The 26,980-nt window shown below is 53.2% G+C and overlaps 2 protein-coding genes across 2 annotated transcripts; both read right to left on the bottom strand.

Annotated features, from left to right (window-relative positions):
- Window positions 1-35: 35 nt before the first annotated feature.
- ZNF385C (zinc finger protein 385C) lies at window positions 36-12,554 on the bottom strand. The gene is made up of 7 exons (XM_033182999.1): window positions 12,086-12,554; window positions 8,052-8,162; window positions 5,150-5,315; window positions 2,095-2,391; window positions 1,362-1,558; window positions 937-1,047; window positions 36-454 (listed from the first exon to the last, which is right to left on the bottom strand). The coding sequence occupies exons 2-7, from the start codon at window positions 8,160-8,162 to the stop codon at window positions 218-220; spliced, it is 1,119 nt and encodes a 372-aa protein (XP_033038890.1). The 5' UTR covers window positions 12,086-12,554; the 3' UTR covers window positions 36-217.
- Window positions 12,555-12,580: 26 nt separating this feature from the next.
- Window positions 12,581-26,621, bottom strand: CUNH17orf113 (chromosome unknown C17orf113 homolog). The gene is made up of 3 exons (XM_033182998.1): window positions 26,397-26,621; window positions 17,144-17,875; window positions 12,581-15,502 (listed from the first exon to the last, which is right to left on the bottom strand). Exons 2-3 carry the CDS (start codon window positions 17,684-17,686, stop codon window positions 14,018-14,020), a joined length of 2,028 nt encoding a protein of 675 aa, XP_033038889.1. The 5' UTR covers window positions 17,687-17,875; window positions 26,397-26,621; the 3' UTR covers window positions 12,581-14,017.
- Between the last annotated feature and the right edge of the window lie 359 nt (window positions 26,622-26,980).

Here is a 26,980-nt window from a genome sequence, read left to right as displayed (position 1 = left end):
CCAAGATCCAGCCACCGCACTCCAGCCTGGGCGACAGAGCGAGACTCCGTCTCAAAAATAAAAAATAAAAAAAAATACTAGCCCAGTTCTTTCTGGATCGGGCAGGACCCCTGAAGCTATTCACAGTCTCTGTGGCATGTAGGAACCCAAGGTGTCTCAGGACAGTAGGAGACAAGGAGTGGCTATTGGGAAATCAGCTCTGGCCTCCCCATGAGGGCTAATAAGGGGCAAGGACGATAGGTCCTGTGGCAGGGCGGACAGCTCCTGCTGGGGTGCGAAACAGAGCTGGGCCCAGGATCGGAGCTGGGAAGAGGGTAGTGGCTGCTGTAGGGGCCGGGCGGAGGGCCAGGGGCCCTGGCAGGGCACAGATGGCAGTGGCTGCGGTGGGGAGCGGGCTGGGCAGGAAGCGGGCTGCCAGCGTCTTGGTGAGTTGCTTCTGCAAGGCCAGTTTAGACTACACAGAAAAGAAAGGAATGGACACAGTCTCCACCCCAGAAAACCGCACCCCCTCCCTGGGGCCCATCCTCAAGCTTTTTGCTGCAGAGAAAATGTGCCTTTTAGAGTTCCAAACCTAAATCCTCCTCCCTTCCCACCCCCAAACATTCATTCCAAAGGGCTTTCTCCACCACCTGTCTTCCTGTCCAGAGGGAGGCAAGTCTCAGGATGGGAGAAAGGAGGAGGATTTACGGGATAGAGATGGTCTCTAGGAGATGCACGCCCACCCCTCGCTCTTGCCCCTAAGATGACTACCCCAGCCCACCTCCCCGGAAATTCCTCTGGGCAGATCCCAGTTCCCAGCCCCAGCTCTCTCACCGCCCAGCAGCCTCAGTGCAGGGTGGCCTCTTTCCTGCCCCACCACAGCCCCCCATCTGGCCCTCCCAGCCCACCCTCTCCCCTCCTGACCCAGCCCCAGCTCTGTTGCCTGGAGACAGATACCTTGAGGATACTCACAGCCAGCGCTGCATGCTTCTGCAGCTTGCTGTGCTGGCTGGAGGGCTTGGGGGGCTTCCCGGCCAGGCGGTCTTTGTGCCTCCTGCTGCTCAGGTGCTAATGGACAGACAGACAGACTGGGAACAAGATGACAAAGCCCAAGGACCCCAAGACCATCATCCTCGACTCTCTCCCCCTTCCTCTACCCACAGCTCGTACATCCAAAGCACACAGACTGGGTCCTCACCCTGGGGTAGGCTCTGGGAAGGGGAGGTGAGTCTTGGCCTTTGCCCTCAGTTGGCCTACTGGCCTCGCTCCTCTAGCCCGCTCTGCTCTGCCCTGCCTGCTCTCTTCAGGATCCTTCCCTCTCCTGCCCTGCCCCTCACCCCCTCCCCTGGCTCCAACCCCAGTCCCAGCCTCACTTCTCCCACCTGCTTGAGTTGGGTCTCTGAATTGACCTGGAGCTGACAGAGAGCACAGTGGAAAGCAGGGCTGGGCCCCTGCCGGCCGCCCCGGCCCCCTGTCACTCTCTTGGCCTTGTGTCCGGCGCCTCCCCTGGACACCGGGCGGCCCCGGCTCCTCCGGGGAGCCCCTCGCTGACCTTCCGTCATCCACCGGTGCTTGGCTCCTGGAGAGGGAAGAAGGCAGTCTCTCGGCAGCAGGAAGGGGTTGCAGGGGCTGCAGAGACCCCCTCCACACTCATGCAGTTTGGCTCCCCCTGTAAGCCTCACGGCTGCTCTGTGCACACATCGCCCTCCAGCCACACGTGGTTTCCCCTCCCAGCTTCTGTCCTTTCATGCCAGCCCCTCCCATGGAAGGCCTCCCTGCACTACAAATGGCTGGCTTCCCCTTTGCTTTGATCTCAGTCCCTTCCTTCTAGGTGTGATCTAAGGAGAGAGGGAGAGATCTCCTGTCTCCTGTGGAGTGACCCTTCAGAGATTTAGCGACCTTCAGTTCTTGCTGCCTCAGGCTTCTCTTCCCAATTCTCCTCCCCAAGGAGTAATGGGAGGACCCAGAAACACCCGCTCAATAATACGCGAGCACAACGCCTCTGCCACCCAACCCTTGAGCGAAGCACCCAGGAACTCAAGCCTACCCTCATCTGGTGAGGCTCAGCTTCTGCCCCACCCTTTCCCCAGGCTCCAGCTCCTGGGGACCACTGACCTGTGTTGTGAGCCTGAAGCTGGGAGGCCGAGTTCACTGTCACCTTACACGTGGGGCAGTAGAGGTGCCCCTTCTCACTCCTGCCTTCCCCACTCACGCTGCTTCCCACGGCAGCTGCCGCTGGCTCAGGCCCCGGTGCCTCTCTCCCAGGCTCTGGGGAGCAAGGTGGGCAGGAGGAAGAAGAGGACGAGGAGGAGGCAGCATCCAAGAGCTCTGCGTGGGCTGGCTCCCTGGATGTAGGGTCCAGAGTTGGTGGTGGCTGGAGTGGAGACCCAAGAGGTAGGACTGCAGGAACTGCTGCGGAGATGGAAGGCATGGGGGCAGAGTGTGAGGCCCAATATGACGCTGGAGACCACGATCTTCAGCTCTGACCATGGAGGTGACCTGGAGGGCCTCTGGTGGATGACCAGCACTGAATTCCAGGCCCCACTTTTCTACCAACTCACTGGGCAGACTTGGGCCTCAGTTTCCCCATCGGAAATCACTAAGTTGGACACAGTGGTCTCAGAAAGCCCTCACAGCCCTCATATTCTTATTCACTAACTTAAATAGGCAGAGATCACCAAAAAAGATGTACTAGAAGGTTCAGAGAACACTATTCATAATATCATAAAACTGAAACTACCCACATGTCCACCAACAGGAGAGCAGATTTTTAAAAAATAGTGGTATGGGCTGGATACGGTGGCTCATGTCTGTAATCCCAGCACTTTGGGAAGCCAAGGCAGGTGGATCACCTAAGGTCAGGAGTTAGAGACTGGCCTGGCCAACATGGTGAAACCCTATCTCTACTAAAAATACAGAATTAGCCAGGTGTGGTGGCACATGCCTGTAGTCCCCAGCTACTCGAGGCTGAGGCAGGAGAATCACTTGAACCCGGAGGGCAGAGGTTGCAGTGAGCCAAGATCACGCCACTGCACTCCAGCCTAGGCGGCAGAGTGAAACTCCATCTCAAAAAAAATAAAACAAAACAAAACAAAAAAAGTGGTAGGGGCCAGATGCAGTGGCTCACACTTGTAATCCCAGCACTTTGGGAGGCCAAAGTGGGCAGATGACTTGAGTCCAGGTGTTCGAGATCAGCCTGGGCAACACAGTGAAACACGGTCTGTACTAAAAATACAAAAATTAGCCAGGCATGGTGGCACATGCCTATAGTTCTGCTACTTGGGAGGCTGAGGCAGGAGGATCACTTGAGAGCCAGGGAGGTGGATGAGCCTAGATCACACCACTGTACTCCAGCTTGGGTGACAGAGCCAGACCCTGTCTCAAAAAAAAAAAAAAGTTTTTAAAAATTCAAATTAAAAAAAAAATAGTGGTATGATCTGCAATGGAGTACTACACAGCAATGAAAAAGAACAAACTACAGCTACACACAAAAACATGGATGAATCTTACAGATACAATGAATGTTGATGAATGTTTGTGAGAGATGAATAAAACCCAGATACAGGCTGGGTGGGGTGGCTCACACCTGTAATCCCAGCACTTTGGGAGGCCAAGGCAGGTGGATCACAAGGTCAGGAGTTAGAGACCAGCCTGGCCAATATGGTGAAACCCTGTCTCTACTAAAAAAAATACAAAAAGCTAGCCGGGCGAGGTGGCGGGCGTCTGTAGTCCCAGCTACTCGGGAGGCTGAGGCAGGAGAATGGCGTAAACCCGGAAGGCGGAGCGTGCAGTGAGCTGAGATCCGGCCACTGCACTCCAGCCCGGGCGACAGAGCGAGACTCCGTCTCAAAAAAAAAATAAATAAATAAAAAATAAAAAAAATAAAAAAAATTAGCTGGACGTGGTGGCGGGTGCCTGTAGTCCCAGCTACTTGGGAGGCTGAGGCAGGAGAATGGCTTGAACCCGGGAAGCAGAGGTTGCAATGAGCCAAGATTGCACCACTGTGTCGTCCTGGGAGACAGAGCGAGACTCTCTCTCAAAAAACAAACAAAAAAACACAAAACAAAACAGATACAAAAAACCCTACATACTCTATGATTCACCAAAAACAGGTAAAACTGATGTATGCTGAGAAGTCAGGATCGTATTTACCATTAGAGGGGCTGCAGTCAGTTGAACAGTGTCTCCCCCAAAATTCATGCCTATCTGGAACCTCAGAATGTGACCTTATTTGGAAACAGGGTCTTTGCAGATAAAATTACTTAAGATGAGGTCATGCTGGGTTTGGGTGGGACTAATCTAGTGACTAGTACCCTTAGAAGAAGAGCTTGTGGAGACACAGAGACACACAAGAGGGAATGTGGAGATGGAGGAGGAGATTGGAGTGATGCGTCTATAAGCCAAGGAGTGCCAAGGAATGCCCGCAACCACCAAAGGCCAGAAGAGAAGCATGGGACACTTTCTCCTCAGAGCCCCCAAGAAGGAACCAACCCTGTCAATGCCTTGATTTCAGACTTCTGGCATCTGAGCTGTGGGAAAATACATTTCTGTTGTTTTCAGCCACCCAGGTTGGAGTCTTTTTTTGGGGGGGTGGACGGGGGAAGTTAGAGACAAGGTTTTGCTCTGTCACCCAGGCTAGAGTACAGTGGCATGACCACAGCTCACTGCAGCCTCGACCTCCTGGGCTTAAGCAGATCCTCCTGCTTCAGCCTCTTGAGCAGCTGGGACTACAGGTGTGTATCATCATGCCTAGCAAATAAATTTTTTGTAGAGACAGGGTCACACCATGTTACCCAGACTGGTCTCAAACTCCAGGCTTCAAGCAATCCTCCCGCCTCAGCCTCCCAAAGTGTTAACCATCACAAGGTGTGAGCCACCATGCCTAACTTCACAAATGTAGTCATTTGTGGAGGCAGCCCTCGGAAATGAATACTTCAGGGTAATGACCGGGAAGAGGTGCAAGACAAGCTTCTGAGGTGCTGGTAACATGTTTCCTGATCTGGGTGTGTTCAGCTTAGGAAAATTCATGGAGTGGTTCCCTTGTGTACCTTTGCCTGTCTGTATGGAATACTCCAACACAAGCAAAAAGAATAAGCAGAAATCTCTCAACCCCTTGTCAGAAACCAGATTTGGAGTGGAGACGTGGGAAAGAGAAGAGCTCAGGACTGACCTTTACTCTGTTGCTCTCCAGGGGCTCCACTGGCCAGCGTTGGGACTGCGGACACTACAGCCCCATCCTGGGCCTGGGTGTGTGGCCTCTGCTTGCTCTTGGCAGCCTCGACGGCCTTGAGTTTTCTGGCGTGTTTGTGGCCTTTATAATGTGCCTCGGCCTGGTTCTGGGGAGGGGAGGGCAAGAGGTCACCATTCACTGGCTGAGTCCACATGCCCCATTCATGAACTGAAGCCCAGCAGGGGACAGGTCCAAGGGAGGCAGGGCTCAGGCACACAAAGGGCAAGTCCTTGTCCTTGTCATCATCACCACCATAGTACATGTGGCTCTGAGGTTTACAGAATGTGTTCTCGCGCATGAGCTCCAAGGCAGGCAGCCTCTGGCTTCAGATCTGACTCAGCCACTTACTAACTACATCTTTTTTTGCTATTGTTTTTGCTTTCTGATTTTTTTTTTTTTTTTTTTTGAGGCGGAGTCTCACTCTGTCGCCCAGGCTGGAGTGCAGTGGCGCCGTCTCGGCTCACTGCAACCTCCACCTGCTGGGTTCAAGCGATTCTCCTGTCTCAGCCTCCTGGGTAGCTGGGACTACAGGTGCGTGCCACCACACCAGGCTAATTTTTTGTGTTTTTAGTAGAGATGGGGTTTCACTTTATTAGCCGGGATGGTCTCAATTTCCTGACTTCATGATCCACCCGCCTTAGCCTCCCAAAGTGCTGGGATTACAGGCATGAGCCACCGGGCCTGGGCACTAACTACATCTTTAGGCAAGTAACATCATCTCTCTGAGCCTGAGTCTCCTCATCCATAAACTCTGTGATGATAATACTGACCTCGGCCAGGCGTGGTGGCTCACGCCTGTAGTCCCAGCACTTTGGGAGGCCGAGGCGGGCGGATCACAAGGTCAGGAGATCGAGACCATCCTGGCTAACACGGTGAAACCCCGTCTCTACTAAAAACACAAAAAATTAGCCAGGCATGGTGGCGGGCGCCTGTAGTCCCAGCTACTCGGGAGGCTGAGGCAGGAGAATGGCGTGAACCCGAAAGGCGGAGCTTGCAGTGAGCCAAGATCAAGCCACTGCACTCCAGCCTGGGCGAAGAGTGAGACTCCGTCTCAAAAAAAAAAAAAAAAAAACCTCATGGGGTTGTCAGAATTACATGGGAACATGAATTACAAGGGCCAAGTCCATAGAGTAGGTGCTCAATGAATGTTAGTTATCAAGTGCATCAATGCACAAATGGAGAAAGCAGAGCAGTCCCCACACTTTGGGGCATATGTACCCCAGAACATTCATCCCTTTGTTCACTTGTTCAACAAGTCATTACTGAGCATTTGCTATTTGCCAGGAAGAAGCCATGGTTCCTCCCTCAGAACAAATTCTCTCCTCCCATCTTTTTTTTTTTTGAGACAGAATCTCGCTCTGTCACCCAGGCTGGAGTGCTGTGGGAGCAATCTCAGCTCACTGCAACCTCTGCCTCCTGGGTTCAAGTGATTCTCCTGCCTCAGCTTCCCGAGTAGCTGGGATTACAGGCGCCTGCCACCACAACTGGCTGATTTTTTTTTCTTCTTTATTTTAGTAGACATGGGTTTCACCATGTTGGCCAGGCTGGTCTCTAACTCCTGACCTCAAGTGATCCACCCACCTCGGCCTCCCAAAGGGCTGGGATTACAGGCGTGAGCCACCATGCCCAGCCTCTCCTCCATCTCTTGCAGGACTCGTGGAACCAGAAGGCCTGAAGGGAATCCCCAAATCTGGTCTGTCAGTGTCCTCCCTCCAAGGGTCCTCACTTGCTGCTCCCTGGCCCACCTCCTCGAAACACAGGCTCCCACAGCCCTTCCCTGGATGCGACACCACAGCAGTTCTGCTGACATCCAACTGAAACCCCAGATTGCCTGCAAGAGGTAGACCTTCCCTGCGAGGCCAGAATGAGGTTCCTCCTCTACCTAGGGATAGGATGTAGTAGAAAGGGGTAGGCTGTAGTAGAGTCATAGACCTTGGGGTCAGCCAGGCCTGGGTTCATATCCCAGCTTTGCTACTAACCAGCTGTGTGGTCTTAGGCAAGTCATTTAACCTCTCTAAGGCTCACTTTCCTCATCTGAAAATCGGGGATTATAATAGCGTCTCTAGGCCAGGCACGGTGGTTCACACCTGTAATCCCAGCATTTTGGGAGGTCGAGGTGGGTGGATCACTTGAGCCAGGAGTTCGAGACCAGCCTGGGCAACATGGTGAAACCCTGTCTCTGCCAAAAATACAAAAAAAATTAGCCAGGCGTGGTAGCACATCCCTGTAATCCCAGCTACTAGGGAAGCCGAGGCACAAGAATCACTTGAACCCTGGAGGTGGAGGTTACAGTGAGTCAAGATTATGCCACTGCACTCCTGCCTAGGTGACAGAGTGAGACCTTGTCTTAAAAAAAAAAACAAAAAAAAAAACCCAAAAAAACCAAACAAACAAAAAAACAAAAAAAACCCACAAAAATCCTGCCTCTACCCCTCTCACAGACGTATCATGAGAACTATTATTTAAGGTGACGGGCATGATCACATTTTGTAAACTCAGATCAGGAGCTGATGAGATGGTCCCCTGGGACCCGGAGTGGAGGAAAGGCAGTCTGCTCTCTTGCAGAAGGATCCAGAACATAGGAGAGAGGCCTGGGGGGAAGGAAATGGAATCCCACTGGGCTATAGCTGGGCAGAAACGGAAGGGGCAGAAGAATCTAGGGAGAGGAGAGGGTGCGATGGTTAAAGGACCAAGAGTGCCTCTTCTGCAGCCAGGGATTGAAAATACAGACCACAGCCCCTTTGCCACTGGTATTCCTCCCAGAAGGACCCTGAAAGCCCAGCCTCCAGCCCTCTCCCTGCCCAGCCCCCTCCCCAGACCTGCTTTCACTACTTTGTCTCACCGCTGAGTTGAACCTTAGGTGACAGATGTTACAGGAAATGAAGAGCTTCTTCTTCAGAGGGGAGGGGACCCCAAACGTGTGGCTGATGACAGCTTTCTGGACCGGGTCCATCTGTGAAGGGAGTGGGAGGGCATAATAACTCTGGGGTTGGCTTGGGAAGCAGGGATTGAGGGCAGCACAAAACTAAAGATGACTGAAGAGGGCCGTCGTCAGCTTCTAGGAAGAACTTTTCCATCCTGTGGATGTTGGAAAAAGAAACACCTGGGCCAGCTGTGGTGACTCCTGCCTGTAATCCCAGCACTTTGAGAGTCCGAGGCAGGCAGATCACCTCAGGTTGGGAGTTCAAGACCAGCCTGACCAACATGGAGAAACCCTGTCTCCACTAAAAAAAAATACAAAATTAGCCAGGTGTGATGGCGTGTGCCTGTAATCCCAGCTACTTGGGAGGCTGAGGCAGGAGAATCGCTTGAACCGGGGAGATGGAGGTTGCAGTGAGCTGAGAGCACCTCCAGCCTGGGCAACAAGAGCAAAACTTTGTCTCAAAAAAAAGAAAGGAAGAAAGAAAAAAAGAAAAAGAAACAGCTGGCTGGGTGTGGTGGCTCACGCCTGTAATCCCAGCACTTTGGGAGGCCAAGATGGGTGAATCACCGGAGGTCAGGAGTTTGAGACCAGCCTGGCCAAGTGAAACCCCTTCTCTACTAAAAATACAAAAATTAGCTGGGCGTGGTGGCACGTGGCTGTAGTCTCAGCTACTCAGGAGGCTGAGGCAGGAGGCTTGAACCAGAGAGGCAGAGGTTGCAGTGAGCTGAGACTGCGCCACTGCACTCCAGCCTGGGTAACAGAGTGAGACTCTGGCTTAAAAAAAAAAAAAAGAAAAAAGAAAGGAAGAGAAGGGGAGGCGGGGGAGGGAAAAGAAAAGAAAGGAAAAAGGCCGGGTGCGGTGGCTCAAGCCTGTAATCCCAGCACTTTGGGAGGCCGAGGCGGGCGGATCACGAGGTCAGGAGATCGAGACCATCCTGGCTAACACGGTGAAACCCCGTCTCTACTAAAAAATACAAAAAACTAGCCGGGCGAGGTGGCGGGCACCTGTAGTCCCAGCTACTCGGGAGGCTGAGGCAGGAGAATGGCGTGAACCCGGGAGGCGGAGCTTGCAGTGAGCTGAGATCCGGCCACTGCACTCCAGCCTGGGAGACAGAGCGAGACTCCGTCTCAAAAAAAAAAAAAAAGAAAAGAGAAAAGAAAAAAAAGAAAAGAAAAGAAAAAGAAACAGCCTCTTCCCTGGCTGTCTTTATCTGTCAGCCTGGGCTTCTGCTTGGAAGCAGGGGAATGGCCAGAGTGCCCTGCATGATACTGGGACATAGAATCACGTTCTAGTGATCGCCTTGGCATCTCTTGGTGCCCCTTAGGTCATTTTTTTTTTTCTCCTTTGCAATAATCACAACTATTGGGACAGAGAGTTGTAAACAAGGAGAGGCAGGGAAAAGACAAAGAACCCTTCTGCTGGAATTCCCTCTCCCATCACCCAGGCTTCATGCCTGGACCTGTGGGCTGGGGGAAGATAAGTCCTATCTCATCAGCTCTGCCACTGTCACAGAGCCTGAGGCTACTGACGACCTCTTTTTTTTTCCCCTAAGATGGAGTACTGCTCTGTCAACTAGGCTGGAGTGCAGTGGCATGATCTCAGCTCACTGCAACTTCCACCTCTCCGGTTTAAGTGATTCTCCTGCCTCAGGCTCCTGAGTAGCTGGGATTACAGGCACCCACTACTACGTCTGGCTAATTTTTGTGTTTTTAGTAGAGACGGGGTTCCACCATGTTGGCCAGGCTGGTCTCGAACTCCTACCCTCAAAGTGATCCTCCTGCCTTGGCCTCCCAACGTGCTGGAATTACAGGTGTGAGCCACCGTGCCCAGCCATGACGACCTCTCTTGAGAGAGTGAGAGCCACAGCCAGGGGAGGTGGGGGGCCAGTGGAGGGCAGGGAGCAGCAAGTGGAGGCCTAAGGTTCCCTAAGGAGTAGGATTGTTTCTTTGGAATATTAATTTGGATTTTTTTTCTTTCCCTTAGTACTTTTTTTTTTGTTTTTTGTTTTTTTTGTTTTTGCTTTCTGAGATGGAGTCTCCCTCTTGTCGCCCAGGCTGGAGTGCAATGGCGGAGCCAAGATCTTGCAACCTCCGCCTCCTGAGTTCAAGCGATTCTCCTGCCTCAACCTCCCAAGTAGCTGAGATTACAGGTGCCCGCCACCATGCTCAGCTAAGTTTTGTATTTTTAGTACAGATGGGGTTTCACTATCTCTTTTTTTTTTTTTTTTTTTCCTGAGATGGAGACACTCTTGTCACCCCAGCTGGAGTGCAATGGCACGATCTCGGCTCACTGCAACCTCCACTCCCGGGTTCAGGCGATTTTCCTGCCTCAGCCTCCCGAGTAGCTGGGATTACCGGCACCTGCTACCATGCTTGACTAATTTTTGTATTTTTAGTAGAGATGGGGTTTTGCCATCTCTGTTGGCCAGGCTTTAGTCTCAAACTCCTGACCTCAGGTGATCAGCCCACCTCAGTCTCCCTAAGTGAGCCAGGCGTGAGCCACCATACCTGGCTTCTTTTCCTTATTTTAAATCATTTTTTTCTTCTATAGAATTAAGGCTTGATGTTCCCTTTTCTCAGAAGGTTGGGCCAAATGCAGTTGTCTGAACTTGTCAAGAACCTTCCAGGCTGGGCACGGTGGCTCACACCTGTAATCTCAACACTTTGGGAGGCTGAGGTGGGAGGATCCCTTGAGCTCAGGAGTTTGAGACCAGCCTGGGTAATATAGTGAGACCTCATCTCTGCTTATATAAAAATAAAATAAATAAAAAAGGAACTTTCTAAACCTTCCCAAGAAAAGAAAACAGAGCTTAGAGAGAAGCACATGGGTGCAGAAACTTCCCTGAGAACAGAAAGAGGTTCAAATTCTCACAGCACCCAGCGCCAGCAAGGGGCTCAGGGGACAGGACCTCAGAGGAGAATGGCCTGCAAGGGCCCCCTGCAATTGGAACCATGCCTTTCAACAGTGAGCCTGTCAGCAAGTGACAGCAGGGACGTGAGACCAGAGGACCACCCACCAAATGCCTCAGACTCCTTAGGACCTCTGTCTAACTCTGGAGGGTGGGAGGGAAGGGATTCCTAAGTGTGACTAAGGTGGAGTTTGCCACCATCTGCTCAGGATGGGGCATGCCACACCCATGATTTAATTTGATTTTTCCAAATTTAAAAAAACGGAGATGGTTGCTGATCCTTCATATAGTGAATTAAAATTCATACTACACTTGTTATGCACACACACATACAAGGAAATGTACAGACCAGGACACATACACAGCACAAAAGCTTCAGGCAGTTACAAATGCTCAGACAAGCAGAACATTCACACTCATGCACACAAAGGGCACACGACCACAGGTAAACTCACAATCACCCAAACCACACAAAAACATATGCTTAGAGGGCAGATACACACCAAACACACACTTAAAAGACACAAGGACACAACAAACCCTCAGACTGCACAGGCAAATACCTTAATTACATAAAATTACCCACGCACAAAGAGTTGTTTACAAACACACGCTGAACACCAACACACAAACTCACATCCACATATAACATACAAAGACCTATAGAAACTACAACAGAAAGGCACAGGTCAGTTACACACACACACACACCACACACACACACACACACGTCATCCACAGAAGCGCCTACACAGAAGCTCAAGTGGAATGCATGGGCTACAGGCTCTTGCAGGCCCAGCAGCTATGATGGTGGGGGTGGGGAGAGGGCTGACACTATCTTGTTCCCCAGCCTAAGAGAGAGCGGGGCCCTCTCCTAGGGTCCCAAATAGGGGTCCCTATTTGGGGAGCACCTATCCCCTCTGAGGGAGGTTAGAGAACAAGCTCCTGGTTAGACCCAGCTGCTGAGAGCTGGCCCCTGAGCCCAACTTCCATGCCCACCCACAAGCTTGGGTGCATGCCCCCACCCGCCAGCCCAGCCCATACCGTGCTGAAGTTGGGGAAGAGACTGAGCGGGGCAGCGCCATTGAAGTGGAAGGCGAGCAAGTGCTTGAAGTCCAGCGGGGGCTGCAGAGGCCGGGTGGGCAGGGGCAGGGAGGCCAGCAGGGGGCTGGGGGCGCTGGAGGCCGGGCCTGCTGCAGGAGGAAGAAGGGCACGGTCTGAAATGGGCTCTCTCCTACCTCTGTAGCCAGAACAAGAGGTGGATGGGCTCCCTGGGGGTGGAGCTGGGCAGAAACCTGTATCTCTCTTCACAGAGTGGCACCAGCCAGACCCAGGGTGATTATAGCCCCCTTCCCTGTGCCCTTCCTTCCCACAGCTGGGGAAGCAGAGGCAGGGAGTCCACAGTTGGAGGCTCCCAGCCCAGAGGGATGACCCTCCCACCCCTACTGAGGCAGCATACTGAACCCCAGGGCAGCCCAGCCAAGAGAGGGACAGAGGGGTCTGGGCAGGCCCCTGTCACACACCACCATGGAGACTGCATGATGTGCTAGGATTCCATTTTATTGCAAATTAAACTCAAACCCAGGGGTATTAGGAAAAGGCCAGCTCTCGCCCCTCTCACTCTCTAACTATCCTCCCTCCCTCCAGATCCCCAGGCTTTCACAGCCAGGGCTGACAGGAGGGAATGGGAAACCCATGGGCTCTGAAGGGATGTGTTCCCCAGCTCTGGTGAGGTCTAAACTGCTTCCCCCAGGAGGCAAATAAGCCAGCATCCCTGGGTTGGGCCTTGAGGCCAGTCCTCGGAGGCAGCAGGTACAGCACTGTGGATTTCCAGTCTTTGGTCTTAAAGGTCTGAGGCAAGGGCAGGGGAGGGGTAGGAACTTGGAGAGCAACTGGACTTTGAGGAATAAAAAATTAGAAAAAATAAATAAATCCAGCCCATCTGGGGCATTTTTGGACCCTGTCATTGCAAAACCAAAAGTAGTCCTTTTAGATGTTTGTGTGGTAACACTATGAAAGATAGCGTAGGTTTATTTCACATTTGTAGGTTTTATGTCTATATACACAGTTATACACAGAAAAGGCCTGAGGCAGCCCATTGGCGAGGAGGGGAGGAAGGGAAACACTGTCTCCCTGGAACCACTGGCCCTTGAACCACCAGCTTGTGTACAGAGAGGACACTGTGCTGTGTGTCAGAAACAAGCACGGTCATCTACTCCCCAGTCATAGCTGAAGAGAAGAGACACTGCCGGGAGTGGGACTAAGAAACAGCCAAGGGCAGGGTGCGGTGGCTCGTGCCTGTAATCCCAGCATTTTGGGAGGCCGAGGCAGGTGGATCACTTGAGGTCAGGAGTTCGAGACCAGCCTGGCCTACATGGTGAAACCTCGTCTCTACTAAAAATATAAAAATTAGCCGGGCGTGGTGGCGGGCGCCTGTAATCCCAGCTACTCGGGAGGCTGAGGCAGAATTGCTTGAACCCAGGAGGCAGAGGTTGCAGTGAGCCGAGATTGTGCCACTGCACTCCACCCTGGACGACAGAGCAAGACTCCATCTCAAAAAAAGAAAAAGAAAGAAACAGCCAAGGACCAGTGTCCCTTCCCTCAGCCACTCAATTCCCAAGACCTAGTCTTCCTCCCCCAAGCCAAGAACTGCCATATATGGGGGGGAGCCCAAACTTGGGCCGAATCCAGAAGGAAAAAGGGTGAGCTACTCCTCATCTAACTGTGTAAAGGCCAGGAATGATTTAGGGTGCCCCAGATCCTAGCATCTCTGCCCACCCGCCCAGGCTCCTCTTGAGCCAGTCCCTTCCTCCACAGCCTACAGGGTGGGGTTGGTGGGAAGCTCCAGAAGGGTGGGTGGGTGGCCTCAGGCCCCTGGGAGGCCACAGTCAGCAGATCATCTTGGGTGCAGCACGGTCAAGTCTAGGTTGGCCCTAAGGGCCCCAGGCTGGCTGGGCCGAGAGGAGGAGGCCACCCTCAGGTGAGCTGCGACCCCAGGAAGCCCTCTCCCCACCCACTCTCTAAGAACTCCACAGCCAACCCAAAGTCAAACTCGTGCAGCGGGGGCCCATCCACTGCGATCTTCACCACGTGGCCCCCCCGGCCTTCCCCGGCCCCGCTCTGCCCCCACCACCGCAGCTCCCGGCTGCGGCCGACCTTGTCCAGCAGGCCAGCGCCCGCGGGCAGCGCCAAAGCCAAGGCGGCTAGGGCAGCGAAGTCGGGGAAGAGCTCGTGCAGCTCCGAGTGCGCACACGCCAGCTGAGTGCACAGGGCCCGCGGGCCGAGCCGCCCAAGGCTGAACACCACGCGCTTAAACAGCGCGAAGTCGCCTAGCGCCCGCTGGCGCACCACGGCAGGCGCAAAGCCGCGCAGCAGCACCCGCAGCGCCCCCTCGCCATGCGCGCCCAGCTCCTCCGGCGCCTGAGGGTAGCGGCGGGGGTCGAAGATCGCCGCGAAGGCGGCCACGGCGTCCAGCGAAGGCCCGGGGTAGGAGTCCTGTAGGCCCTTCCGCATGGAGTCCAGGAAGGACCCCCGGAGCCACTCCAAGCCCCGGACCGCAGCCTCTGAGTAACCGAGCAGCTCCACGCCGCGGTAGGTGCAGCGCCCGCTGCTGGTATCAGGGTCCGTGGATGCCAGTTCCCGCAGGAAGCCCTGGAGGCGGGCCCCACCTGAGCCGCGCTGAGCTTGGAGGGAGGCCGCAGCCGCCATCACCAGGGGCTGTAGCAAGGCCATGTCCGGCTCTTCTGCCTGCAGGACAAGGGAGAGCTTCTGCACAGAGGGCAGGGCATCCAGCAGCAGGTGGGTGAAGGCCACGAAGGTGAATTGGCGCAGGGCCAGGGCCAGTGACCCCGCCACAGGTGAGGCAAGGGCTGCAGCCTCCAGGGTGGGCACCAGGCCAGGCCAGGCCTCTGCCACTGCTTCCACGACAGGCAGCAGGGAGGCCCAGGGCACTGGCCGAGGCCCTGCCAAGTCAATAGCTGCAAGGTCCAGTGCTGCCCGGAGCTCAGGGACCAAGTGGGAACTAGGACCACCATGGAGGCGGAATAGGGCATCCAATATGCTCTCATATTGACCCAAGTAGGCGGGGGGCTCAGGATCTGTGCGGCCAGGGAGGCAGTGCAGCTCTGCCAGCAGTGGGCAAGTGGCCCGGAGCTGTGGGCCCACACTCCCCAGGCGCTCACTGGGGAGGCTTGAGCTGAGCCAGGCCAGCTTGGGTGCAGATACGCCGAAAGCCTGCAGGATGTCCAAGAGCTGGCCAGCAGTGGCCTCGCCCTCCTGTAGCTCCACACTGCCCAGGAAGGTGGTGGCAGGCTGGCCATCACAGGGGGACACCGAAGTGGCAAACAGGGCCAGGCTGTGTGACTCCGGCCAGTCTCTGGTCTCGTCCAACACCAGCCCCACATATGGGGATGCCTTCAGGCGCTGGCAGGCCTCTGTGTGCAAGACACTGGCAATGGCCACCTGGGACAGCCAGGAAGAGAAAGGGAGGGAGGACTGAGTTAGGCTTGTCCTGAGAGGCGGAGGCAGGCAGTGTGGGGTGGTGGCAAGAGCCCAGGCCTTGAGGTCCACACAGACTTAGGGACTAATCCCGGCTTTGCCACTTACTGGCTGTGCTACCTTTGGCCAGTCACTTCACTTCTCCGAGCCTCAGTTTTCTCACCTCTACAGCTCCTGGCCTCTCTAAGAACAGTCCTCCCACCCTGGCTTCCCACCACACCTGGTCTAGTTTTCTCAGCTCTTATACCTGCTGTAAGCTAATACCAGCCCCAAATCTTCTCAAAGCATTGTTGTTAATTATAAATGTCAACTTTTGTTGCGGTGAAAGCACTTTATGAACCATAAAGAGCTCTAGGAAAGCTAGTTTTTTCACTGTGTTTTTCTATAGCATCAACCTAGTCTGCCCTGTTCCTGGGGGTCTCCCTCCACTGTCCAGCTCAGCGATTAACTGATAGGCACACTCACTCCCAACTCCCAGTTACCCTGGGTCCCAGCTGTACGCTGTTTCTCTATTTGTCATCTCTGTAGAATGAGATCTAACTCCCCCACCTCCAACCCAGCCCACAGGACTCACACAGTTAGTACCTAGGACAGAGCTGCAATTTGCATGTCTCCAGGGGCCAAGTGAGTGATACTGAGCTTAGAGAAGGCCAGGGATAAGCCAGAGGGAATGCCCTGCTCTCCAACTCCAGCACATCCTTGCTGTGAGAGCATGGGGACCTTGCTTTTCAATATAGTCACAAATGTAGATTTTTATAGGTAATCTCCTGAGTTTTTTTAAAGTTGAAACAAATTCGAATTTTTCAAAAACACTATGAAAACTAATTAAACAGGCTCGGCACAGAAAACAGCCCCAAAAGAAAACTAAGTCAGAAGTCATTTCCATTTCCATTCCAGCACTTTGGGGGTCCAAGGCAGGAGGATTGCCTGAGGCCAGGAGTTCAAGACCAGCCTGGGCAACATAGTGTGACCCCCATCTCTATGTTTAAAAAAAAAAAAAAACAGAGGCCAGGCACGGTTGCTCACATCTATAATACCATCACTTTGGGAGGCTGAGGTGGGCAGATCACCTGAGGTCAGGAGTTCAAAACTGGCCTGGCCAACATGGTTATACCCTGTCTCTACTAAAAATACAAAAATTAGCTGGGTGTGGTGGCACGCGCCTGTAATCCTAGCTAATAGGGAGGCTGAGGCAGGAGAATCACTTGAGCCAAGAAGGCAGAGGTTGCAGTGAGCTGAGATCACACCACTGCTCTCCAGCCTGGGCGACAGAGAGAGACTCCTCAGAAAAAATAAATAAATAAATACATCTGTGGGTCAATCAAGCCTCCAGACCACCAGTTTGCAACGTCTGATTTAGCTAGTGAGAAGAGTGCCCCTGTTCCCGCTAAAAACAAGGTCTGGTCTGGCCTCTTCACTGTTGTATCCCTGCAGCTAGCCCAGCACCAGGCACACAGTAGGCCCTCAGGGAAGGTTCTGAAGGGAGAAGACATGAATGAAATGCCCTAGCTGCTCCCCAAGGGCCTGGCATGCTAGGGCTGTTCCCAGGTGGCTCAGTGTCCTCCCTTCCCAAGCCCTTCCCCCACACTTCTGGCTGTCACCCACCTGCATGTCCCTCACCCTCCTGGGACTGTAGTAATCGCCATGCTCTGTGCCCAGCAGTGCCTGGCACAGGTTGAACCTCTGCAGCTTGAGCAGGGCAGAGCAGCGGTCGTTGGGCACATCCTCCTTTGCCATGCAGTACACGGTAGTCAGCACAGCTACTTTGGCCGGGTCTACCTCCACCTTGACGCCCCTGGAGGTGGGGGTCATAGCCAGGCCTGGGCAGGCCCCTCCACCCTCAGCCTGGCCCTCAAAAGGGGGCTGGCCCTGGTTGACAGCCAGAGCCTGGCGGTGGGCTCCTGAGGTCACGTGGCGCAGCAGGGCGTGGCGCTGGAAGTTGTCAGTGCCCACAGTGAAGGCGTTTTCGGCTTTGCCATGCTTGTTCCGTACCAGGGCCTGGCGGCACTCGAGGCAGAACATCAGCTTCCGCTCATAGTCAAAGTCTAGCCAGGTAAACTCCTCTTTCCAGTGCTCGTTGAAGTAACGCTTACACTTCTTGTTGGAGTTGGAAGCCTCTCCCGCTGGTTTCTTCCCTGGGGGCACCATTCTTGCTCTCTGAGCAAGGAACTCCCAACCCCCACCTGAATGCTCTTGCCCCCCTGCCTCCCCCCCACACAGAGGCACCTCCCTTGACAAGAGGAGTTGATGGGGAGGCAGGATGGGGGCAGCCAGCCAGGCTAACAGGGCCCATCCATCTAAGCCTGAAGAGTTTATTCCTGCTCCGTGGGTGGGAGACTGGAGATGAAACAGACAAGGGAGAGGTGTTAGGGGTCTGTCATGGTAGGGGCGGTTTAGGGTGGCGTGGTAGGTTTCATGCTGCCCACAGAGTCCTCCCAGCTGAGGGGTGGAGGGGCTCACTGGGGCAGGGGCTCTGGGCAGTGGATGGAGTCATGCAAAGGGCCCTAGAGTGTTATCCAAAGCGGGGAGGTATGGGGACCCCAGCCCTCTCCCAGGGTCTCTTTCCACCCAGGACAAGGCACTGATTCACTTGGACTGCTGAAGCATCTCAGAACTGGAAAGACTAGCAGCACCTAGGCAACCGCATTTTATAAGGGGGAAGCTCAGTCTGGAGACAGATAGTGGTTCTCAGGGCCCATGAGGAATTCATAGTGAAACAGGACTAAAACTCAGAACTCTCAACTCCTAGCCCAAAAGATGACTGTGCCCTTCAGGCCACAGTCATCTACTTCATCAGAAGGAAATCAGGCCAGGCATGGTGGCTCACTCCTGTAATCCCAGCACTTTGGGAGGCGGCTCACTTGAGCCCAGGAGTTCAAGACCAGCCTGGGCAACATGGCAAAACCCCATCTCTAAAAAATAAAAATAAAAATTAGCCAGGCATGGTGGTGCATGCCTATAGGCCCAGCTACTGAGGAGGTTAAGGCGGGTTGCTTGAGCCTGGGAGGCAGAGGTTGCAGTGAGCCGTGATGGTGCCACTGCACTCCAGACTGGGTAACAGAGCTAGACCCTGTCTCAAAAAAAAAAAAAAAAAAAAAAAAAAAAAAAAAAGGATGGCCCGGTGTGGTGGCTCATGCCTGTAATCCCAGCACTTTGGGAGGCCGAGGTAGGCAGGTCACCTGAGGTCAGGAGTTCGAGACCAGCCTGACCAACATGGAGAAACCCCATCTCTCCTAAAAATACAAAATTAGCTGGCATGGTGGTGCATGCCTGTAATCCCAGCTACTTGGGAGGCTGAGGTAGGAGAATCACTTGAACCCGGAAGGCAGAGGTTGCAGTGAGCCGAGATCACGCCATTGCACTCCAGCCTGAACAACAAGAGCAAAACTCGGTCTCAAAAAAAAAAAGAGAGAAATCAGCGCAAAGCTGATTCTTTTTTTTTTTTTTTTTTTTTTTTTGAGACGGAGTCTGGCTCTGTCCCCCTGACTGGAGTGCAGTGGTGCGATCTCGGATCACTGCAAGCTCCATCTCCCGGGATCATGCCATTCTCCTGCCTCAGCCTCCTGAGTAGCTAGGACTACAGGCGCCTGTCACCACACCCGGCTAATTTTTTGTATTTTTAGTAGAGATGGGGTTTCACCATGGTCTCGATCTCCTGACCTTGTGATCCGCCCACCTCGGCCTCCCAAAGTGCTGGGATTACAGGCGTGAGCCACGGCGCCCGGCTGCAAAGCTGATTCTTTCCAAGCCACAGGAAGATGTGCTTTCTCTAAAGCTCCCTTCCTTACACACACAGGTGCACACAAACTCACACCCACACCCACTGGTACTGTAGGTCTGGGACAGGTAGCCCAGACCTGGGGCCCCAGACTGAAGGCAGCTAGCCGGCTGCCTCTACCTCCCTCACTCTGCCACCTCTCCAGGCACAAGGCCAGGACGAGCAGTTCAGGATTGAAAAGCCAAGTCCAGCCGTTGACCAAAACCTGCCAAGTCTACCTTTTTTTTTTTTTTTTTTTTTTTTTTTTTTGAGACAGAGTCTCGCTCTGTCACCCAGCTGGAGTGCAGTGGCGTGATCTCACTGGGATTACAGGCGTGAGCCACTGCGCCCGGCCTTAACTCTACCTTTTAATTATTTCTCCAACCTGTGTCCTCCTCTTCATGCTTACTGTAACTACCATTTCTGGGATGTGAATTGAGGTCCTGTGCTAAGTGCTTTACAATGATCCAAGGGCAGACCCAGACGACTGTCCGTGGCTGAGACATTATCCTTTTGGAGAGGAGAAAACTGAGGTCAATGACTTTAACTGGCTTCAGGTTTCATAAGCAGTAAGTAGCTGAGGCTGAATCAGAACCCATGTCCTCCTGACCCCAAAGTCTGTACTGCGACCCTGGTCTGTACCATCTCCCTCCCTTCAGCTGCCTAGCCTTGGTCCAGTTCAGGCCCTCACGGTATCACCTGGATCATTGCAGCTGCCTCGGTCTCTGCATGGTCATTTCCCCCAGACTCATCCCTCACCCAGCAGTCAGAGACAGCAAGCTCACACATAGATCCAACTGTGTCACTCCCTGGCTTCCACCTCTTTACTGATATCCCACTGCCTAAGTCTACACACCTCACCACAAGCCAGCAAGGCCCTCCCCAGCCTCTGAATACTTCTGTTAATAGAGCCTCATGCCACTCCTGTCTGCCCAATCAATTCTGAAGTCTTGCATTCCCAGTGGACACCAAGCTGTTACTTTGTCCCTGTCTTCATCCTCTGAGCCTAGAATTCCCTCTCCCTCCTCTTTCCTTACTAATTCCCACTCATTGCCTGAGAGCAGCTCAGGTATCCCTTCTGCCACGCTGATCCCTAAAACCTGGGCTGGTAGCCATCCTCTGGTTCCCCACAGCTCCCTATGCATGAGTCTTCATGACACAATATGGTGAATACAGGGATTCTCTATATATCTCCGCACTGAGTTCCTAGAAGCCAAGACCATGTTTGTTCATTTTCATATCTCTAAGTCCCTGTCTGGGGCTGGGCACATAGATACCTCTCAGTAAAAGTTGGTTGTTTAAAAGAATGAAAGGGCCAGCCATGGTGGCTCACACCTGTAATCCCAGCACTTTGGGAAGCCGAGGTGGGAGGATCTCTGGAGCCCAGGAGTTCCAGACCAGCCTGACCAACATGGAGAAACCCCATCTCTCCTAAAAATACAAAATTAGCTGGCATGGTGGTGCATGCCTGTAATCCCAGCTACTTGGGAGGCTGAGGTAGGAGAATCACTTGAACCGGAAGGCAGAGGTTGCAGTGAGCCGAGATCACGCCATTGCACTCCAGCCTGAACAACAAGAGCAAAACTCGGTCTCAAAAAAAAAAGAGAGAAATCAGCGCAAAGCTGATTCTTTTTTTTTTTTTTTTTTTTTTTTTGAGACGGAGTCTGGCTCTGTCCCCCTGACTGGAGTGCAGTGGTGCGATCTCGGATCACTGCAAGCTCCATCTCCCGGGATCATGCCATTCTCCTGCCTCAGCCTCCTGAGTAGCTAGGACTACAGGCGCCTGTCACCACACCCGGCTAATTTTTTGTATTTTTAGTAGAGATGGGGTTTCACCATGGTCTCGATCTCCTGACCTTGTGATCCGCCCACCTCGGCCTCCCAAAGTGCTGGGATTACAGGCGGAGCCACGGCGCCCGGCTGCAAAGCTGATTCTTTCCAAGCCACAGGAAGATGTGCTTTCTCTAAAGCTCCCTTCCTTACACACACAGGTGCACACAAACTCACACCCACACCCACTGGTACTGTAGGTCTGGGACAGGTAGCCCAGACCTGGGGCCCCAGACTGAAGGCAGCTAGCCGGCTGCCTCTACCTCCCTCACTCTGCCACCTCTCCAGGCACAAGGCCAGGACGAGCAGTTCAGGATTGAAAAGCCAAGTCCAGCCGTTGACCAAAACCTGCCAAGTCTACCTTTTTTTTTTTTTTTTTTTTTTTTTTTTTTGAGACAGAGTCTCGCTCTGTCACCCAGGCTGGAGTGCAGTGGCGTGATCTCACTGGGATTACAGGCGTGAGCCACTGCGCCCGGCCTTAACTCTACCTTTTAATTATTTCTCCAACCTGTGTCCTCCTCTTCATGCTTAACTGTAACTACCATTTCTGGGATGTGAATTGAGGTCCTGTGCTAAGTGCTTTACAATGATCCAAGGGCAGACCCAGACGACTGTCCGTGGCTGAGACATTATCCTTTTGGAGAGGAGAAAACTGAGGTCAATGACTTTAACTGGCTTCAGGTTTCATAAGCAGTAAGTAGCTGAGGCTGAATCAGAACCCATGTCCTCCTGACCCCAAAGTCTGTACTGCGACCCTGGTCTGTACCATCTCCCTCCCTTCAGCTGCCTAGCCTTGGTCCAGTTCAGGCCCTCACGGTATCACCTGGATCATTGCAGCTGCCTCGGTCTCTGCATGGTCATTTCCCCAGACTCATCCCTCACCAGCAGTCAGAGACAGCAAGCTCACACATAGATCCAACTGTGTCACTCCCTGGCTTCCACCTCTTTACTGATATCCCACTGCCTAAGTCTACACACCTCACCACAAGCCAGCAAGGCCCTCCCCAGCCTCTGAATACTTCTGTTAATAGAGCCTCATGCCACTCCTGTCTGCCCAATCAATTCTGAAGTCTTGCATTCCCAGTGGACACCAAGCTGTTACTTTGTCCCTGTCTTCATCCTCTGAGCCTAGAATTCCCTCTCCTCCTCTTTCCTTACTAATTCCCACTCATTGCCTGAGAGCAGCTCAGGTATCCCTTCTGCCACGCTGATCCCTAAAACCTGGGCTGGTAGCCATCCTCTGGTTCCCCACAGCTCCTATGCATGAGTCTTCATGACACAATATGGTGAATACAGGGATTCTCTATATATCTCCGCACTGAGTTCCTAGAAGCCAAGACCATGTTTGTTCATTTTCATATCTCTAAGTCCCTGTCTGGGGCTGGGCACATAGATACCTCTCAGTAAAAGTTGGTTGTTTAAAAGAATGAAAGGGCCAGCCATGGTGGCTCACACCTGTAATCCCAGCACTTTGGGAAGCCGAGGTGGGAGGATCTCTGGAGCCCAGGAGTTCCAGACCAGCCTGGGCAACATAAGGAGACCCTGTCTTTACAAATAAAATGTTTTTAAAAAATTAGCCGGGCATGGTGGTATATGCCTGTAGTCCCAGCTACTCAGGAGGGAAGATCACTTGAGCCCAGGAGTTCAAGGCTATCATGAGCTGTGATCATGCCACTGCACTACAGCCTGGGCAACATTGTGAGACGCTGTCTCAAAATAAATAAATAGATAAAATTTTAAAATAAAAATAAAAATATGAGAGGCCAAGGCAGGTGGATCACTTGAGCTCAGGAGTTCAAGACTAGCCTGGGCAACACAGCAATACCTCACCTCCAAAAGATAAATAAATAAAAATTTTAAAATAAAAATAAAAATAGAAAACAATGCCAACACATTAAAAAGGAATGAATGGATTCATTTTGGCCACCTGAAAGAACTCGTTTCTGAGACTGTCAATTAGATGATCTTTTTTTTCCTTTTTTTTTTTTTTTTTTGAAACAGAGTTTCACTTTGTCATCCAGGCTAGAGTACAGTGGTGCAATCTCAGCTCACTGCAACCTCCAACTCCTGGGTTCAAGCAATTCTCTTGCCTCAGCCTCCCAAGTAACTGGGATTATAGGCACGTGCCACCGTGCCCAGCATTTTTTTTTTTTTTGAGATGGAGTCTTGCTCTGTTGCCCAGGCTGGAGTGCAGTGGCAGGATCTCAGCTCACTGCAAACTCCGCCTCCTAGGTTCACGCCATTCTCCTGCCTCAGTCTCCCAAGTAGCTGGGACTACAGGCGCCTGCCACCACACCCGGCTAATTTTTTGTATTTTTAGTAGAGATGGGGTTTCACCGGGTTAGCCAGGATGGTCTCGATCTCCTGACCTCGTGATCTGCCTGCTTTGGTCTCCCAAAGTGCTGGGATTACAGGCATGAGCCCCCGCGCCCAGCCCCGGCTAATTTTTTTTGAATTTTTAGTAGAGACAGGGTTTCACCGTGTTGGCCAGGCTGGTCTCAAACTCCCGACCTCAATGATTCGCCCATCTCAGCCTCCCAAAGTGCTCGGATTACAGGCGCCTGGACCAATTAGACGATCTTAAGCTCTGAGACTGCAGTAGCTGTCTTTGTCCACTTAACACGTATACCAGTGCCCTGTGTGGAACCAGCACATAGTAGGTGGGTAAAGCAAGGGCAGATGAGGAGAGTTCCAGGACCAGCTGGTTCGGTGTAAGGAAAGACTGCCAGATGCAGGTGAAACTCGTAGGCCCTCTTCCCTGGGACTTTTTTTTTTTCCCCCCAGACAGAGTCTCGCCCTGTCACCCAGGCTGGAATGCAGTGGCACAATCTCAGCTCACTGCAACCTCCGCCTCCCCGGTTCAAGCGATTCTCCTGCCTCAGCCTGGGCACCACACCACTCCATCCAGCTACCTTCCTGGCCTGTCTAGACAGAACTCTTGATCTGTCCTTACAAATATGCTACTTTTGGCTTGATGTGGTGGCTCACACCTATAATCCTAGCATTTTTGGGAGGCTGAGGCAGGAGGATTGCTTGAGCCCATGAGTTTGAGACCAGCCTGGGCAACATAGGGAGACCCTGTCTTTACCAAAAAAAAAAAAAAGAAAGAAAAAAACTTAGCCGAGCATGGTGGCATATACCTGTAGCCCCAGCTACTCAGGAAGCTGAGGCAGGAGGATTACTTGAGCCTGAGAGTTTGAGACTGCAGTGAGCTGTGATCACATCACTGCACTCTAGCCATCCTGGGTGACACAGCAAGACTCTGTCTCTAAAAACAAAAACAAAAGCAAATATGCCCCTCTCCCAGTCATCCCTGTCTCAGGAAATGAAATCCATCCTTCTTCTTACGTGCCTTGGCCAGAAACCTGCCCTTCAATCCCTGCTCTCTTCCACATCCAGAACCTGCTCCATCCACAGGTCCTGTTGATTCTCCCTCCAAAATCCACTTCTAACTTGTCCCTTCTCTCCACACCACTGCCCGGCGGCCTTGTCCAGGCCACCTTTATCTTTTACCTGGACGAATGCACTTGCTTCCTGATTGCATGCTGGGTTTCTACTCTTAACCTCTCTTAACCAGAGAGGGGCTTTAAAAAATATACCACTTTAGTGAGCCGAGATCATGCCAACCTGGGAGACAGAGCAAGACTTCATCTCAAAAAAAAAAAAAAATATATATATATATATTGCTTTAGACCTCTCCACAACTACCCACTCCTCTAAGGCCAGTACCAGAATTCCTTTGAGGTCTGCCAAATGCCCAGGGTTACTGACCTCTCTGGTGGCCACTTGTGTCTCCCTTCCTTTCTAGTAACACCACCCTTCTCTCTGGGTTCCTCCAGAGTGCCAGGTTCCCATCCCTTGGGTCCTTTGCCCATGCTGTCCCTTCTTCCAGAATGTTCCCAGCTGCCCTCCCAATGCTTTAGCTGGCCTGTTTCATTTCCCCTTTGGCCTTAGCTTAACCATCGATTCCCAGGAAGTCCCTTCTTTTTTTGTCATTGCTCCCTGTTTGTTCTCTCCATTGTATGCTCCACAAATTACAAATCTCTGCTTCTATCTGTGTAGTTCTCTTGCTTCATCCTCTCTCCACCTTCCTTCTCATGCACATTCCCTGAGGGCAGAAAAGGTAACTAACTTCTTCATGTCTGAATCCCAGAGACAGGTACAGTGCCTGACACCCAGCAAGTGCACCACACAATTGGGCAGTGAATAAGAAAGAGCAGGTGCCCAGGCAGAGAGGGCCGGCCCTTGGGTGCCTGTTGGGTGATTAAAACAGCTACCTTTGACATTCTTTCCTCCCAAGATCCTGTGATTCTATGACCTTGCCTAGCCCACTACACACAGGATCTTAGAATGGGGGCGGAGGGGTGCAAGAGCAAGGTGATGCCCTTCTGGAAGTTTGTCAGATCCTTTCCATGTACCTCGAAGCTGCCTATCCTGCCCATTCTACAGAACAAAAGGGTAGGTAGGTAGAGCCCAGGAAGATGGAGATTCTAAAACGGCTCTGTCCAACACAGCAGCCACTGGCCACTGCAGCTGTTGTAAATGCAGCTGTTTAAATTACTTAGAATTAAATAAAATATGAGCGTTCAGCTCACACTAGGCACTTTTCAAGTGCTTAGTAGCCAATGTGGCTAGTGGCTATTGCATTGGACAGCACATTTCCATCATCCCAGAAAGTTCTATTGGACAGGGCTGCTCTAAACAGGTCAAATTCCATTAACATTCTCCCCACCTCAACCTCAAGGAACCAGGCTGGGTGGAATGAGGTGTAAGCAAAACTCCATGGGTCCAGTTGTGACCAGGGCTGACCAGGAGGGCACACTTGTTGCAGACCCGGGTCTCCTCTCACCTCTTTCCACACCCTGACCAGCCGGATGGGAGGAGGAACAACTTGACAAGGGCCCGTCGGCATGTAAGCCTCAAACAGTACTCATGTGGCCCCAGGATGTGGGTCCCGAGCCTCCTCCCCGGGCTCCTGGGGACCCCTTGCTTTGGGACCCCACTAAGAGGAGTCCACCTCTCAGCAGAGTACGGCCGGGCGCCCCCTGCTCTGGCAGCCCTGGTGAAAAGGGGCTCCCCTGTACCCCGTCTCACCCATCCTCCCGGGGGCTGGGACGGGGAGGGCTGGGGAACTTCCTCTGGGGGGCGCGTGATGACAGAGCCCTCGGTGGGCCCCGCAGAGGCACCGAGCCTCCGCCCGCCCGCCCCGCCCGCTCCGAGAGGGGGCGCCCAGCCCGGCCCGGCGCCCCCGCCCCGTCCGCTCGCACTCACGGAGACACAGGAACCACCATCTTGGGCGGTGGACGCTCTGGCCGCGGTCTCCTTGGGCTCCACGGAGCGACAGCAGCCACTAGCGGCAACGGGGGCGAAGAGGCGCCAGCAGACGGCGCCGGCCGGGGTCGCGGGCAGGGCGGGCGGCGCCCCCGGGCTCACCTGGCCGCGCCCACCTGCAGCACCTCCCGCCCAGCGCGCTCAGCCCAGCCCCGGCCCCACCCCCCAGCCCCTGCCGCCGCACGCGCCGCAGCAGGAGCCACTGAGGCTAGACCGCAAGCAGCGCGGTGCCAGGGTTCATTCGGTCCGCGCATGTATTCGGGGTTCCTCGAGGGGCTCACAGCCGTAAGAGACAGACAGGTAGAGCGCCGTGGAGGCTGCAAAGTGCTCTGAGAGTTTAGAAGCAAGTGCTTTGGGATCACCAAGGAGCGGGCGATCAACTGAAGGTCTGCAGGGCGGGTCAATTAGGGTTCGCAGCATTCTGGGTAAGTGAACTATTACTAGGGGAAGGGCACTCCAGGCCGTGGGATGGCAGAGCAAAGATCTCCTCTGGAAGTTGACAGGTCGCTGCAGGTTTATGAAGA

The sequence above is a fragment of the Trachypithecus francoisi genome, unplaced genomic scaffold, assembly GCF_009764315.1.
Source record: "Trachypithecus francoisi isolate TF-2019V2 unplaced genomic scaffold, Tfra_2.0 Lachesis_group20, whole genome shotgun sequence".
In the NCBI taxonomy this organism is placed as follows: Eukaryota; Metazoa; Chordata; class Mammalia; order Primates; family Cercopithecidae; genus Trachypithecus; species Trachypithecus francoisi.
This window is presented reverse-complemented; position numbering and strand designations above follow the sequence as displayed.

Excerpts from the sequence above, each read along its gene's own strand:
- ZNF385C (XM_033182999.1), bottom strand. The coding sequence starts at position 8,162 with ATGGACCCGGTCCAGAAAGCTGTCATCAGCCACACGTTTGGGGTCCCC. Across the intron at positions 1,559-2,094 it reads GCTTCAGGCTCACAACACAG|GAGCCAAGCACCGGTGGATG; the intron begins GTCAGTGGTCCC and ends TTCCCTCTCCAG. Across the intron at positions 455-936 it reads TGGCTGTGAGTATCCTCAAG|TCTAAACTGGCCTTGCAGAA; the intron begins GTATCTGTCTCC and ends TTTTCTGTGTAG.
- CUNH17orf113 (XM_033182998.1), bottom strand. The coding sequence starts at position 17,686 with ATGGTGCCCCCAGGGAAGAAACCAGCGGGAGAGGCTTCCAACTCCAAC. Across the intron at positions 15,503-17,143 it reads GGAGGGTGAGGGACATGCAG|GTGGCCATTGCCAGTGTCTT; the intron begins GTGGGTGACAGC and ends TGGCTGTCCCAG.